The sequence below is a fragment of the Spermophilus citellus genome (genome assembly GCF_964194105.1).
Source record: "Spermophilus citellus genome assembly, chromosome: 1".
NCBI classification, from domain to species: domain Eukaryota; kingdom Metazoa; phylum Chordata; class Mammalia; order Rodentia; family Sciuridae; genus Spermophilus; species Spermophilus citellus.
Window position 1 is genome coordinate 33,297,945 of NC_138182.1, and position 16,395 is coordinate 33,314,339.

At 59.6% G+C, this 16,395-nt stretch overlaps 3 protein-coding genes across 3 annotated transcripts; all 3 read left to right on the top strand.

Moving 5' to 3' along the window:
* Nucleotides 1–2,216: 2,216 nt before the first annotated feature.
* On the top strand, nucleotides 2,217–3,935 carry LOC308640977 (exonuclease GOR-like; the record flags this gene model as incomplete). The annotated part of the gene is made up of 1 exon (XM_081279035.1): nucleotides 2,217–3,935. One exon carries the CDS (start codon nucleotides 2,217–2,219, stop codon nucleotides 3,933–3,935), a length of 1,719 nt encoding a protein of 572 aa, XP_081135161.1.
* Nucleotides 3,936–8,291: 4,356 nt separating this feature from the next.
* On the top strand, nucleotides 8,292–10,010 carry LOC308641604 (exonuclease GOR-like; the record flags this gene model as incomplete). The annotated part of the gene is made up of 1 exon (XM_081280268.1): nucleotides 8,292–10,010. The coding sequence occupies one exon, from the start codon at nucleotides 8,292–8,294 to the stop codon at nucleotides 10,008–10,010; it is 1,719 nt and encodes a 572-aa protein (XP_081136394.1).
* A 4,350-nt stretch (nucleotides 10,011–14,360) lies between these two features.
* Nucleotides 14,361–16,079, top strand: LOC308642418 (exonuclease GOR-like; the record flags this gene model as incomplete). The annotated part of the gene is made up of 1 exon (XM_081281319.1): nucleotides 14,361–16,079. One exon carries the CDS (start codon nucleotides 14,361–14,363, stop codon nucleotides 16,077–16,079), a length of 1,719 nt encoding a protein of 572 aa, XP_081137445.1.
* Between the last annotated feature and the right edge of the window lie 316 nt (nucleotides 16,080–16,395).

Genomic DNA, 16,395 nt, shown 5'->3' on the forward strand with positions numbered 1-16,395 from the left:
AGACACACATAGAGTATCTTTTCTTCTTTTCTTCATTTCTCTCTTTCTCTCTCACTGTTTCTCTCTCTCTCTCTCTCTCTCTCTCTCTCTCTCTCTCTCTCTCTCTCCATTTTCTCTCTCTGGTACTGAGTATTGAAGAACCAACTTTGTGCCGACGGTGGAGTAAAGTGGCAGCCCGTCCCTCAGAAAGGCATCGGTATGAAACCTCTCTTTCATCTTTTAACGCCACAGAGCCTACCCTCCCCCACAAGTGACCCTTGTCCCCTGCCTACCAAGGTCCTTGTTTGGTTTCACTCCTATTTCACGTATCATTCCTTGGGCAGTATTCAGAGCAGTGACGTTGAACCCCTCGTCCCTCCAACACTGGGGGCTGGAAAGTTCTTCCTGAATCAGGGCCATGGGAAAGAGCAGTGAAATGATGGAAATGGGTGTGAGATCCCTTCCCGTCCCGATCTTCCCGAATGGAAGCATTTCTTCGAACAAAGCCACCGCCGCCCTCCCTTCCAACCCCAGACGACCGGATCTGGCCAGCACACTGTTTGTGGCTTGGGCATCGGAGTCCAAGGGGAAGCACGGCGAAGGCGAGAATGGCGAGGTTCTCACTAGTTGTGACTCCCAAGGGACGGGGGAAACCCTATCCCTAGTCCGGCATGCAAACAATCTCATCTCGGGAAGCTTCTGGTCCCGGCCTTGGAGCTCTTTCTTCCCTCTGGCTAAATCTTGACAAGGGCCTAGGTCCGGGAGGCCAGGTAAACTAGCTCCAAACCCCACAGACAGAACACATGGGAATCAACAGGGATTTCCAGCTGTTGGTTTGGTGGTGTCTTGAGGCCAGGAGGACACCCAGTAGGACAGGGAGCTGAAACACCTCAGGGCGCCTTCCCTGTCTGTGGGCTACTCCCAGTGCAACTCCTCCCGCCCTTGGAAAACTGGCCTAGCAGGAGGAAACCAAAGAGAGCAAAGCCAGATCCCTTGGAACCCAGGTTTTCTGCTATGCTCCTGGATGCTAGCCACACTACACCTCCTTTCTCAGAGACTTTCTGAAAGTTCCTGGTGTTTTCTGGTTTGAGGATGGCTGCGAACTTGCGAAGCTTCAGTTCCAAAGGATAGCAAGAAGTAGGTAGCTTGAGAGAGGCCCGGGTCCCGGTGGGAGCTTTGGGGCCCCGCCTATAATCCCAGCTAGTGCAGAGGCTGCCCCAGGAGGACGGCCGGCTCCGAGCAACTCATGGAGACCCTGGATGTCAAGAAAGGACAGGACAGGACTGGGGACGTGGCTCAGCGGTCGAGTGGGAATGACGTCCATCCCCCTCATCCAACCACCCCACCCAAATCCAATCCCCCACCCCCCAAGCCAAACAGAGCAACAGAGCCGAAGATAGAAAGCGATATTATCCATGGGAGAAGACACGGGTCCCAGTCCTAAGACACAAATATAAGGGAAGGAAGAGTCTGGATTTGGGTCCTTAGGTCAAGTCGGGAAGGGAGGAGGAGGGGTGTCAGTCGGGATTGGGAGGGGCTCGGGTCCTGGTCTTCCCAGCCCACCTGTCTGCAGCAGGTGTGTCCCTGTGCTCCAGGGCTGAGGGATTCTAGGTGTATGCCACAGGGCCCTGTTCATGGGAAAAGTGCATCCCGCCCACATCGTGTCCTCAGGTTGTCCACAGGCCAGCGAGGGCTCCCAGAGAAGACGAGAGAAGAGAAGCCTGAGCTCAGGCAAACAGAGGCCCCCAGGGATGGCAGACTCTAGGGACACATGGCTCCTGGTGCTTTGCGCTCTCTTGGGCACTCCAACTCTCCCAGCTGGACTTTCTTCCTGGGTCGTCCTGAGACAATGAGGGTTGGGAGGCTATAGAATCTGCGGGGGTGGGGGTGGGTTTGGGGGTGGGTGGGTCGGGGTGTGTGTGGGTGGGGGGGCGGGGGGGGGGCGATTGTATGTAGCGAGTTCTCTGGGAAAAGCTCAGGGTAGAGAACCTGGCTCTGAGCTTGGAAAGCAGGAGGTCTTCTCGGACTCAGGCCCCTCCCTTTTCCTACAGGTGAAAGGCGGGGCCTCAGGCTGCTGTGGTTTGGCTCCAAGGCAATGGAATTAGGTGCACACCAGACAGGAAGGCCCGCCCACCCTGGGCTATAAGAGGGCTGAGGGGCAGGGCCCGGCCTTCATTGCTAGGAACCAGGCGAGGAGAGCAGCCCCACTGGAGAGAGCTGCAGGACTTGGAGACACCATGATCGGGAAGCCTAGCGCCCAGGACTCCTTCTCAGCCGGGTGCCCAGAGGCTCAGAGGGCGGCTAGGGAGGCAGCTTTGCCCAGCCAGCATGGATGCTGGCCCCTTGTCGTGCCCAGGGAAGCCCACACCTGCGCCAAGGCTCCAGGATTTCTTGTCATCAAGACGGACCAGCCGAGGAGGGGCCCAGCTCTGCCCCCGGGCTGGCCCAAGCCCAATCAGGAGGTGTGTGACCCTGGCGCCAGGCCTGCCCAGAGGAAAGAGTGCTGCTGGCTGCTGCCTGACCAGCCACCCAGCGAGAAGTCCACCTCTTGGCCAGTCGTCGTCTTCTTGCCCCCCGTGGAAAAGAGGAGGAGGAACTTCCCGGTAGACAACCCAGGCTTCGCCGAGGCCAGTACCAAGAGGACCTGTAGGAGCAGCAGCAGCGTCCAGTCTGATAACGGTGCGCAGCTCAGCAGTGGGCCACAGATGTGCCTGCTCTCAGGAGCGGAAAGCAAGCTCACCACCGTGGCCTCCAGGCGGAGAGGTCGTGGGACATCATTGGGGAAATTCAGGAGAGCCAGTGTGAACAAAGCATCCGAGGGACGGATTTCCACGGCCCTGCGCCAAGGCTACTTCAGCCTTTTCCTGGCGGAGTGTCACAAGTTCTCGCGGCCCCAGGAGGCGGTGGAGAGGGCGTGGAGCGAGGAGCAGATGGCTTACCACAGCAGCCCCAGCGAGGACATCTACGTGCGCCTGGCCCTGAAGGTGCTCGGGAAGCTGAGGGGTCTGGTGCCCAGCGTGGTGCCGGGTCTGCACAGGGCAGCCCTGTACAGCCGCCTCCGGGACTACGTGCTGAGCCAGGAGCAGCTCCAGGGGCACGGCTACCCCTTCCCCCACCCGCAGAAACCGGGGGCCGCCTTGCTCTCGGGCGCGCTGGACAAGCCCAGGCAGGGGCTGAGGATCTGCTGCCGCTGTGGCTCCCAGTACGCCGTGTCCTCCTCGGGCGGCTGTGTCAGCGCCGACCCGTGTCACTATCACTGGGGACGGCTCCAACACCAACCCGTGGCCGCTGGCTGGGAGAGCCGCTACTCCTGCTGCTTCGCGCCTGCGGGCTCCAGGGGCTGTGAGGTGGCCAGGCAACACGTCCGCGATGGCAGGAAGGAAGACCTGCAAGGATTCCTGAGGACTGTGGAGAAACCCTTGAGGGAGGACGCCCACCCAGGAGTCTACGCCCTGGACTGCGAGATGTGCTACACCACACACGGGCTGGAGCTGACGCGCGTCACCGTGGTGGACACCGAGATGCGGGTCGTCTACGACACCTTCGTCAAGCCCGACAACCAGATCGTCGACTACAACACCAGGTTTTCGGGGGTGACCCAGGACCACCTGGCCTCCTGCCCCACCAGGCTGCCCCACGTGCAGACTGCCCTGCTGAGCCTGTTCAGCGCCCACACCATCCTTATCGGACACAGCCTCCAGTGCGACCTGCTGGCCCTGAAGCTCATCCACCACTCCGTGGTGGACACGGCTGTGCTCTTCCCGCATCCCCGCGGCCTCCCCTACAAGTGCTCCTTGCGCAGCCTCATGGCCCGCTACCTCGGCCGCAGCATCCAGACCAGCGCCAGCGGACACAGCCCTAGGGAGGACGCCAGCGCCTGCATGCACCTAGTGCTCTGGAAGTTGCAAGAAGATTCCGCCCACAAGGACACCCTCGGACCCCTGCCCTCCGTCTGACCCGCTCTCCTGCACCTCTTCTGGCCTCGCCTTGGACTCAGGCCTCCACCGAAAACTGCAGGAGATCTCCAGAGCCAACCCCCTCCACTTCCTCAAGACACACGGGGACCGGCCCAGGAGGAGACACAACCAAAAGCTCAGACTCACCCCTAGCTGCCCCTTTCCATCCATTCCCCCGAGCCTGTCCTCCTTGGATACTGCTCTCCACTGCAACTGGCTCCCAGCCAGGTGCCAGGTGCACATCCCACTGCTCCCCCGCGGGAGCCGCCCCCCCACACACACACACACAAGGTGAACCCCCAGAGACCCGAAGGGCTTCTGCTCCTCTGTGAGGAATGCAGGGATGGAGAATGGGTGGAGGCTGGGCTGGGGCAGGGCTTCTTGAGGCCGCCCTCGGGTTGTGCTCTCCTACTTTGGGATGCTGTGTTGCTTGGAAAGGGAACCTGCCTGACGCTGTCCACAGTCACCTCCCTCCAGCTGGGGGAGCAAGGCGGCATGGCCGCCTTTCCTCTTGGGGCTGTGAACTTTCACCCCCGCCCCAGGCCACCCCCGAGAAAGCGGGGTCTCGCCTCTGACGACCCACTGGAGCAGAGCTGAGGAAACACCGCTGCCAGTCCCAGAACTCTCTCATGAACCCACACCAGGGAACAGCTTGTCTTACTCCTTCTTAGAGAAGCTCCTGGGACGATTGCCCACAGGGACCTGGAGACCTCCTTGGCCTAGGAACCGCCACTCCCCGTCAGAGGAGATCCCCCATCGCCCCAAGTGCCAATGAACGTTGGTTCCAAATGACTCGTGCCCATTTCTTTTTTTCTAATAAAACCCCTCCGCTTTCCTTGGTTCCCTCCCATCCCACCCGGCCCCTCGCCTATTTGTCCCGAATCGCTGTGTGAGTTTGCAATCTGCAATAAAATGTGGTGGATGAGAAACTTGTCTCTCTGCTTCTGTTGGCATTTGACAGGGGCTGGATGTGGGGGAGTCGGCCAGCCTGGGAGTCAGCTAGGAGCCTCGGAGGAGGCATAGGTGGCCGAGAAAGGAGATTAGCCTGAGCCTCTCTGGTCTCTCAGGGACGGGGCTGCACTGGGGCTTCCAGAATTGGCCTCTCCAAGCCTACTTGGCCTCCTGCGACCTGGGCCGACCAAGCCAGCCAAGCCCTCACCAGAGGAGATCCCACACCCTCCACTTTCCGGAAGCCCCCAGAAACTGCCAGTTCTGGGCGTGGTCTTCCCTCTCAGGGGGAGCTCTCTGGACCACCTCTGCCCCAGGGCAGGGACAGAAGAAATGGATGGGGAAGAGAAGTGTGGGAAAGGCAGAGCCAAAGGCCCAGGAAATGGACTTGCCGGGAGGGAGGGAGAGACAACAGCGTTTCGTTTCGGGGGGGTTGTCACTTTGTGGGCAATAGAGGGATCCAGTAGGGCAACAACTGAAGAATTCCTGCCCTTAGGCTGCGGGCACACAGGTGTTCGCCACGGGACTTCTCCTCATCCTCTGCACCTTGGTGGACATTTACTCATGAGGGAAATTTCAGTCCTAAAGCGCTCTCACTCCGTTCTGCGGGGGCTCATCATTGAGGGTCACCAGGATGATCTTTTTCTGGGGTACCACGAGTGGAACTCAGGGGCACTCCACCACCGAACCACATCCCCAGCCCTTGGCATCCTCTGAGAGGCAGGGGCTCACTGACTTGCCTGTCACCTTGCCCTCACTCAGGCAGCTTTGCAACTCATGATCCTCCTGCTTCACCCTCCGGAGCCCCTGGGATTCTAGGTGTCCGTCATCCCGTTGCCTGGGGGTACTCAGGATTCACCGGAGGGTTTCAACTGCACCCACCTGTGGTGTGACTACCTCGGAACAGCAAGGTTTCAGCCGCACAGAAACCACCTGTGGAACACAGGCTGCGCTTCCATTCCTCAGAGCCAGTGCAGTGCAAGTTCGAAGGACAAATTAGAAGGAAGACCATACTGTCATAGACCTGGTCAGCAAATCAACTTAAAACGGATCTGCACTGAGCTTTCACAGGTGCATGAAGAATTATTAACATTGAACAGAAGATTCTTCGCTTTCACGGATCCCCTGGCCAATATATTTCACAACCTGGTGATTTTCACAAAAACCACACCTCTAACATTTGCACAAGTAGACATAGACACACATAGAGTATCTTTTCTTCTTTTCTTCATTTCTCTCTTTCTCTCTCACTGTTTCTCTCTCTCTCTCTCTCTCTCTCTCTCTCTCTCTCTCTCTCTCTCCATTTTCTCTCTCTGGTACTGAGTATTGAAGAACCAACTTTGTGCCGACGGTGGAGTAAAGTGGCAGCCCGTCCCTCAGAAAGGCATCGGTATGAAACCTCTCTTTCATCTTTTAACGCCACAGAGCCTACCTCCCCCACAAGTGACCCTTGTCCCCTGCCTACCAAGGTCCTTGTTTGGTTTCACTCCTATTTCACGTATCATTCCTTGGGCAGTATTCAGAGCAGTGACGTTGAACCCTCGTCCCTCCAACACTGGGGGCTGGAAAGTTCTTCCTGAATCAGGGCCATGGGAAAGAGCAGTGAAATGATGGAAATGGGTGTGAGATCCCTTCCCGTCCCGATCTTCCCGAATGGAAGCATTTCTTCGAACAAAGCCACCGCCGCCCTCCCTTCCAACCCCAGACGACCGGATCTGGCCAGCACACTGTTTGTGGCTTGGGCATCGGAGTCCAAGGGGAAGCACGGCGAAGGCGAGAATGGCGAGGTTCTCACTAGTTGTGACTCCCAAGGGACGGGGGAAACCCTATCCCTAGTCCGGCATGCAAACAATCTCATCTCGGGAAGCTTCTGGTCCCGGCCTTGGAGCTCTTTCTTCCCTCTGGCTAAATCTTGACAAGGGCCTAGGTCCGGGAGGCCAGGTAAACTAGCTCCAAACCCCACAGACAGAACACATGGGAATCAACAGGGATTTCCAGCTGTTGGTTTGGTGGTGTCTTGAGGCCAGGAGGACACCCAGTAGGACAGGGAGCTGAAACACCTCAGGGCGCCTTCCCTGTCTGTGGGCTACTCCCAGTGCAACTCCTCCCGCCCTTGGAAAACTGGCCTAGCAGGAGGAAACCAAAGAGAGCAAAGCCAGATCCCTTGGAACCCAGGTTTTCTGCTATGCTCCTGGATGCTAGCCACACTACACCTCCTTTCTCAGAGACTTTCTGAAAGTTCCTGGTGTTTTCTGGTTTGAGGATGGCTGCGAACTTGCGAAGCTTCAGTTCCAAAGGATAGCAAGAAGTAGGTAGCTTGAGAGAGGCCCGGGTCCCGGTGGGAGCTTTGGGGCCCCGCCTATAATCCCAGCTAGTGCAGAGGCTGCCCCAGGAGGACGGCCGGCTCCGAGCAACTCATGGAGACCCTGGATGTCAAGAAAGGACAGGACAGGACTGGGGACGTGGCTCAGCGGTCGAGTGGGAATGACGTCCATCCCCCTCATCCAACCACCCCACCCAAATCCAATCCCCCACCCCCCAAGCCAAACAGAGCAACAGAGCCGAAGATAGAAAGCGATATTATCCATGGGAGAAGACACGGGTCCCAGTCCTAAGACACAAATATAAGGGAAGGAAGAGTCTGGATTTGGGTCCTTAGGTCAAGTCGGGAAGGGAGGAGGAGGGGTGTCAGTCGGGATTGGGAGGGGCTCGGGTCCTGGTCTTCCCAGCCCACCTGTCTGCAGCAGGTGTGTCCCTGTGCTCCAGGGCTGAGGGATTCTAGGTGTATGCCACAGGGCCCTGTTCATGGGAAAAGTGCATCCCGCCCACATCGTGTCCTCAGGTTGTCCACAGGCCAGCGAGGGCTCCCAGAGAAGACGAGAGAAGAGAAGCCTGAGCTCAGGCAAACAGAGGCCCCCAGGGATGGCAGACTCTAGGGACACATGGCTCCTGGTGCTTTGCGCTCTCTTGGGCACTCCAACTCTCCCAGCTGGACTTTCTTCCTGGGTCGTCCTGAGACAATGAGGGTTGGGAGGCTATAGAATCTGCGGGGGTGGGGGTGGGTTTGGGGGTGGGTGGGTCGGGGTGTGTGTGGGTGGGGGGGCGGGGGGGGGGCGATTGTATGTAGCGAGTTCTCTGGGAAAAGCTCAGGGTAGAGAACCTGGCTCTGAGCTTGGAAAGCAGGAGGTCTTCTCGGACTCAGGCCCCTCCCTTTTCCTACAGGTGAAAGGCGGGGCCTCAGGCTGCTGTGGTTTGGCTCCAAGGCAATGGAATTAGGTGCACACCAGACAGGAAGGCCCGCCCACCCTGGGCTATAAGAGGGCTGAGGGGCAGGGCCCGGCCTTCATTGCTAGGAACCAGGCGAGGAGAGCAGCCCCACTGGAGAGAGCTGCAGGACTTGGAGACACCATGATCGGGAAGCCTAGCGCCCAGGACTCCTTCTCAGCCGGGTGCCCAGAGGCTCAGAGGGCGGCTAGGGAGGCAGCTTTGCCCAGCCAGCATGGATGCTGGCCCCTTGTCGTGCCCAGGGAAGCCCACACCTGCGCCAAGGCTCCAGGATTTCTTGTCATCAAGACGGACCAGCCGAGGAGGGGCCCAGCTCTGCCCCCGGGCTGGCCCAAGCCCAATCAGGAGGTGTGTGACCCTGGCGCCAGGCCTGCCCAGAGGAAAGAGTGCTGCTGGCTGCTGCCTGACCAGCCACCCAGCGAGAAGTCCACCTCTTGGCCAGTCGTCGTCTTCTTGCCCCCCGTGGAAAAGAGGAGGAGGAACTTCCCGGTAGACAACCCAGGCTTCGCCGAGGCCAGTACCAAGAGGACCTGTAGGAGCAGCAGCAGCGTCCAGTCTGATAACGGTGCGCAGCTCAGCAGTGGGCCACAGATGTGCCTGCTCTCAGGAGCGGAAAGCAAGCTCACCACCGTGGCCTCCAGGCGGAGAGGTCGTGGGACATCATTGGGGAAATTCAGGAGAGCCAGTGTGAACAAAGCATCCGAGGGACGGATTTCCACGGCCCTGCGCCAAGGCTACTTCAGCCTTTTCCTGGCGGAGTGTCACAAGTTCTCGCGGCCCCAGGAGGCGGTGGAGAGGGCGTGGAGCGAGGAGCAGATGGCTTACCACAGCAGCCCCAGCGAGGACATCTACGTGCGCCTGGCCCTGAAGGTGCTCGGGAAGCTGAGGGGTCTGGTGCCCAGCGTGGTGCCGGGTCTGCACAGGGCAGCCCTGTACAGCCGCCTCCGGGACTACGTGCTGAGCCAGGAGCAGCTCCAGGGGCACGGCTACCCCTTCCCCCACCCGCAGAAACCGGGGGCCGCCTTGCTCTCGGGCGCGCTGGACAAGCCCAGGCAGGGGCTGAGGATCTGCTGCCGCTGTGGCTCCCAGTACGCCGTGTCCTCCTCGGGCGGCTGTGTCAGCGCCGACCCGTGTCACTATCACTGGGGACGGCTCCAACACCAACCCGTGGCCGCTGGCTGGGAGAGCCGCTACTCCTGCTGCTTCGCGCCTGCGGGCTCCAGGGGCTGTGAGGTGGCCAGGCAACACGTCCGCGATGGCAGGAAGGAAGACCTGCAAGGATTCCTGAGGACTGTGGAGAAACCCTTGAGGGAGGACGCCCACCCAGGAGTCTACGCCCTGGACTGCGAGATGTGCTACACCACACACGGGCTGGAGCTGACGCGCGTCACCGTGGTGGACACCGAGATGCGGGTCGTCTACGACACCTTCGTCAAGCCCGACAACCAGATCGTCGACTACAACACCAGGTTTTCGGGGGTGACCCAGGACCACCTGGCCTCCTGCCCCACCAGGCTGCCCCACGTGCAGACTGCCCTGCTGAGCCTGTTCAGCGCCCACACCATCCTTATCGGACACAGCCTCCAGTGCGACCTGCTGGCCCTGAAGCTCATCCACCACTCCGTGGTGGACACGGCTGTGCTCTTCCCGCATCCCCGCGGCCTCCCCTACAAGTGCTCCTTGCGCAGCCTCATGGCCCGCTACCTCGGCCGCAGCATCCAGACCAGCGCCAGCGGACACAGCCCTAGGGAGGACGCCAGCGCCTGCATGCACCTAGTGCTCTGGAAGTTGCAAGAAGATTCCGCCCACAAGGACACCCTCGGACCCCTGCCCTCCGTCTGACCCGCTCTCCTGCACCTCTTCTGGCCTCGCCTTGGACTCAGGCCTCCACCGAAAACTGCAGGAGATCTCCAGAGCCAACCCCCTCCACTTCCTCAAGACACACGGGGACCGGCCCAGGAGGAGACACAACCAAAAGCTCAGACTCACCCCTAGCTGCCCCTTTCCATCCATTCCCCCGAGCCTGTCCTCCTTGGATACTGCTCTCCACTGCAACTGGCTCCCAGCCAGGTGCCAGGTGCACATCCCACTGCTCCCCCGCCACACACACACACACTGGGTGAACCCCCAGAGACCCGAAGGGCTTCTGCTCCTCTGTGCGGAATGCAGGGATGGAGAATGGGTGGAGGCTGGGCTGGGGCAGGGCTTCTTGAGGCCGCCCTCGGGTTGTGCTTTCGTACCTTGGGATGCTGTGTTGCTTGGAAAGGGAACCTGCCTGACGCTGTCCACAGTTACCTCCCTCCAGCTGGGGGAGCAAGGCGGCATGGCCGCCTTTCCTCTTGGGGCTGTGAACTTTCACCCCCGCCCCAGGCCACCCCCGAGAGAGCGGGGTCTCGCCTCTGACGACCCACTGGAGCAGAGCTGAGGAAACACCGCTGCCAGTCCCAGAACTCTCTCATGAACCCACACCAGGGAACAGCTTGTCTTACTCCTTCTTAGAGAAGCTCCTGGGACGATTGCCCACAGGGACCTGGAGACCTCCTTGGCCTAGGAACCGCCACTCCCCGTCAGAGGAGATCCCCCATCGCCCCAAGTGCCAATGAACGTTGGTTCCAAATGACTCGTGCCCATTTCTTTTTTTCTAATAAAACCCCTCCGCTTTCCTTGGTTCCCTCCCATCCCACCCGGCCCCTCGCCTATTTGTCCCGAATCGCTGTGTGAGTTTGCAATCTGCAATAAAATGTGGTGGATGAGAAACTTGTCTCTCTGCTTCTGTTGGCATTTGACAGGGGCTGGATGTGGGGGAGTCGGCCAGCCTGGGAGTCAGCTAGGAGCCTCGGAGGAGGCATAGGTGGCCGAGAAAGGAGATTAGCCTGAGCCTCTCTGGTCTCTCAGGGACGGGGCTGCACTGGGGCTTCCAGAATTGGCCTCTCCAAGCCTACTTGGCCTCCTGCGACCTGGGCCGACCAAGCCAGCCAAGCCCTCACCAGAGGAGATCCCACACCCTCCACTTTCCGGAAGCCCCCAGAAACTGCCAGTTCTGGGCGTGGTCTTCCCTCTCAGGGGGAGCTCTCTGGACCACCTCTGCCCCAGGGCAGGGACAGAAGAAATGGATGGGGAAGAGAAGTGTGGGAAAGGCAGAGCCAAAGGCCCAGGAAATGGACTTGCCGGGAGGGAGGGAGAGACAACAGCGTTTCGTTTCGGGGGGGTTGTCACTTTGTGGGCAATAGAGGGATCCAGTAGGGCAACAACTGAAGAATTCCTGCCCTTAGGCTGCGGGCACACAGGTGTTCGCCACGGGACTTCTCCTCATCCTCTGCACCTTGGTGGACATTTACTCATGAGGGAAATTTCAGTCCTAAAGCGCTCTCACTCCGTTCTGCGGGGGCTCATCATTGAGGGTCACCAGGATGATCTTTTTCTGGGGTACCACGAGTGGAACTCAGGGGCACTCCACCACCGAACCACATCCCCAGCCCTTGGCATCCTCTGAGAGGCAGGGGCTCACTGACTTGCCTGTCACCTTGCCCTCACTCAGGCAGCTTTGCAACTCATGATCCTCCTGCTTCACCCTCCGGAGCCCCTGGGATTCTAGGTGTCCGTCATCCCGTTGCCTGGGGGTACTCAGGATTCACCGGAGGGTTTCAACTGCACCCACCTGTGGTGTGACTACCTCGGAACAGCAAGGTTTCAGCCGCACAGAAACCACCTGTGGAACACAGGCTGCGCTTCCATTCCTCAGAGCCAGTGCAGTGCAAGTTCGAAGGACAAATTAGAAGGAAGACCATACTGTCATAGACCTGGTCAGCAAATCAACTTAAAACGGATCTGCACTGAGCTTTCACAGGTGCATGAAGAATTATTAACATTGAACAGAAGATTCTTCGCTTTCACGGATCCCCTGGCCAATATATTTCACAACCTGGTGATTTTCACAAAAACCACACCTCTAACATTTGCACAAGTAGACATAGACACACATAGAGTATCTTTTCTTCTTTTCTTCATTTCTCTCTTTCTCTCTCACTGTTTCTCTCTCTCTCTCTCTCTCTCTCTCTCTCTCTCTCTCTCTCTCTCTCTCTCTCCATTTTCTCTCTCTGGTACTGAGTATTGAAGAACCAACTTTGTGCCGACGGTGGAGTAAAGTGGCAGCCCGTCCCTCAGAAAGGCATCGGTATGAAACCTCTCTTTCATCTTTTAACGCCACAGAGCCTACCTCCCCCACAAGTGACCCTTGTCCCCTGCCTACCAAGGTCCTTGTTTGGTTTCACTCCTATTTCACGTATCATTCCTTGGGCAGTATTCAGAGCAGTGACGTTGAACCCTCGTCCCTCCAACACTGGGGGCTGGAAAGTTCTTCCTGAATCAGGGCCATGGGAAAGAGCAGTGAAATGATGGAAATGGGTGTGAGATCCCTTCCCGTCCCGATCTTCCCGAATGGAAGCATTTCTTCGAACAAAGCCACCGCCGCCCTCCCTTCCAACCCCAGACGACCGGATCTGGCCAGCACACTGTTTGTGGCTTGGGCATCGGAGTCCAAGGGGAAGCACGGCGAAGGCGAGAATGGCGAGGTTCTCACTAGTTGTGACTCCCAAGGGACGGGGGAAACCCTATCCCTAGTCCGGCATGCAAACAATCTCATCTCGGGAAGCTTCTGGTCCCGGCCTTGGAGCTCTTTCTTCCCTCTGGCTAAATCTTGACAAGGGCCTAGGTCCGGGAGGCCAGGTAAACTAGCTCCAAACCCCACAGACAGAACACATGGGAATCAACAGGGATTTCCAGCTGTTGGTTTGGTGGTGTCTTGAGGCCAGGAGGACACCCAGTAGGACAGGGAGCTGAAACACCTCAGGGCGCCTTCCCTGTCTGTGGGCTACTCCCAGTGCAACTCCTCCCGCCCTTGGAAAACTGGCCTAGCAGGAGGAAACCAAAGAGAGCAAAGCCAGATCCCTTGGAACCCAGGTTTTCTGCTATGCTCCTGGATGCTAGCCACACTACACCTCCTTTCTCAGAGACTTTCTGAAAGTTCCTGGTGTTTTCTGGTTTGAGGATGGCTGCGAACTTGCGAAGCTTCAGTTCCAAAGGATAGCAAGAAGTAGGTAGCTTGAGAGAGGCCCGGGTCCCGGTGGGAGCTTTGGGGCCCCGCCTATAATCCCAGCTAGTGCAGAGGCTGCCCCAGGAGGACGGCCGGCTCCGAGCAACTCATGGAGACCCTGGATGTCAAGAAAGGACAGGACAGGACTGGGGACGTGGCTCAGCGGTCGAGTGGGAATGACGTCCATCCCCCTCATCCAACCACCCCACCCAAATCCAATCCCCCACCCCCCAAGCCAAACAGAGCAACAGAGCCGAAGATAGAAAGCGATATTATCCATGGGAGAAGACACGGGTCCCAGTCCTAAGACACAAATATAAGGGAAGGAAGAGTCTGGATTTGGGTCCTTAGGTCAAGTCGGGAAGGGAGGAGGAGGGGTGTCAGTCGGGATTGGGAGGGGCTCGGGTCCTGGTCTTCCCAGCCCACCTGTCTGCAGCAGGTGTGTCCCTGTGCTCCAGGGCTGAGGGATTCTAGGTGTATGCCACAGGGCCCTGTTCATGGGAAAAGTGCATCCCGCCCACATCGTGTCCTCAGGTTGTCCACAGGCCAGCGAGGGCTCCCAGAGAAGACGAGAGAAGAGAAGCCTGAGCTCAGGCAAACAGAGGCCCCCAGGGATGGCAGACTCTAGGGACACATGGCTCCTGGTGCTTTGCGCTCTCTTGGGCACTCCAACTCTCCCAGCTGGACTTTCTTCCTGGGTCGTCCTGAGACAATGAGGGTTGGGAGGCTATAGAATCTGCGGGGGTGGGGGTGGGTTTGGGGGTGGGTGGGTCGGGGTGTGTGTGGGTGGGGGGGCGGGGGGGGGGCGATTGTATGTAGCGAGTTCTCTGGGAAAAGCTCAGGGTAGAGAACCTGGCTCTGAGCTTGGAAAGCAGGAGGTCTTCTCGGACTCAGGCCCCTCCCTTTTCCTACAGGTGAAAGGCGGGGCCTCAGGCTGCTGTGGTTTGGCTCCAAGGCAATGGAATTAGGTGCACACCAGACAGGAAGGCCCGCCCACCCTGGGCTATAAGAGGGCTGAGGGGCAGGGCCCGGCCTTCATTGCTAGGAACCAGGCGAGGAGAGCAGCCCCACTGGAGAGAGCTGCAGGACTTGGAGACACCATGATCGGGAAGCCTAGCGCCCAGGACTCCTTCTCAGCCGGGTGCCCAGAGGCTCAGAGGGCGGCTAGGGAGGCAGCTTTGCCCAGCCAGCATGGATGCTGGCCCCTTGTCGTGCCCAGGGAAGCCCACACCTGCGCCAAGGCTCCAGGATTTCTTGTCATCAAGACGGACCAGCCGAGGAGGGGCCCAGCTCTGCCCCCGGGCTGGCCCAAGCCCAATCAGGAGGTGTGTGACCCTGGCGCCAGGCCTGCCCAGAGGAAAGAGTGCTGCTGGCTGCTGCCTGACCAGCCACCCAGCGAGAAGTCCACCTCTTGGCCAGTCGTCGTCTTCTTGCCCCCCGTGGAAAAGAGGAGGAGGAACTTCCCGGTAGACAACCCAGGCTTCGCCGAGGCCAGTACCAAGAGGACCTGTAGGAGCAGCAGCAGCGTCCAGTCTGATAACGGTGCGCAGCTCAGCAGTGGGCCACAGATGTGCCTGCTCTCAGGAGCGGAAAGCAAGCTCACCACCGTGGCCTCCAGGCGGAGAGGTCGTGGGACATCATTGGGGAAATTCAGGAGAGCCAGTGTGAACAAAGCATCCGAGGGACGGATTTCCACGGCCCTGCGCCAAGGCTACTTCAGCCTTTTCCTGGCGGAGTGTCACAAGTTCTCGCGGCCCCAGGAGGCGGTGGAGAGGGCGTGGAGCGAGGAGCAGATGGCTTACCACAGCAGCCCCAGCGAGGACATCTACGTGCGCCTGGCCCTGAAGGTGCTCGGGAAGCTGAGGGGTCTGGTGCCCAGCGTGGTGCCGGGTCTGCACAGGGCAGCCCTGTACAGCCGCCTCCGGGACTACGTGCTGAGCCAGGAGCAGCTCCAGGGGCACGGCTACCCCTTCCCCCACCCGCAGAAACCGGGGGCCGCCTTGCTCTCGGGCGCGCTGGACAAGCCCAGGCAGGGGCTGAGGATCTGCTGCCGCTGTGGCTCCCAGTACGCCGTGTCCTCCTCGGGCGGCTGTGTCAGCGCCGAACCGTGTCACTATCACTGGGGACGGCTCCAACACCAACCCGTGGCCGCTGGCTGGGAGAGCCGCTACTCCTGCTGCTTCGCGCCTGCGGGCTCCAGGGGCTGTGAGGTGGCCAGGCAACACGTCCGCGATGGCAGGAAGGAAGACCTGCAAGGATTCCTGAGGACTGTGGAGAAACCCTTGAGGGAGGACGCCCACCCAGGAGTCTACGCCCTGGACTGCGAGATGTGCTACACCACACACGGGCTGGAGCTGACGCGCGTCACCGTGGTGGACACCGAGATGCGGGTCGTCTACGACACCTTCGTCAAGCCCGACAACCAGATCGTCGACTACAACACCAGGTTTTCGGGGGTGACCCAGGACCACCTGGCCTCCTGCCCCACCAGGCTGCCCCACGTGCAGACTGCCCTGCTGAGCCTGTTCAGCGCCCACACCATCCTTATCGGACACAGCCTCCAGTGCGACCTGCTGGCCCTGAAGCTCATCCACCACTCCGTGGTGGACACGGCTGTGCTCTTCCCGCATCCCCGCGGCCTCCCCTACAAGTGCTCCTTGCGCAGCCTCATGGCCCGCTACCTCGGCCGCAGCATCCAGACCAGCGCCAGCGGACACAGCCCTAGGGAGGACGCCAGCGCCTGCATGCACCTAGTGCTCTGGAAGTTGCAAGAAGATTCCGCCCACAAGGACACCCTCGGACCCCTGCCCTCCGTCTGACCCGCTCTCCTGCACCTCTTCTGGCCTCGCCTTGGACTCAGGCCTCCACCGAAAACTGCAGGAGATCTCCAGAGCCAACCCCCTCCACTTCCTCAAGACACACGGGGACCGGCCCAGGAGGAGACACAACCAAAAGCTCAGACTCACCCCTAGCTGCCCCTTTCCATCCATTCCCCCGAGCCTGTCCTCCTTGGATACTGCTCTCCACTGCAACTGGCTCCCAGCCAGGTGCCAGGTGCACATCCCACTGCTCCCCCGCGGGAGCCGCCCCCCCACACACACACACACAAGGTGAACCCCCAGAGACCCGAAGGGC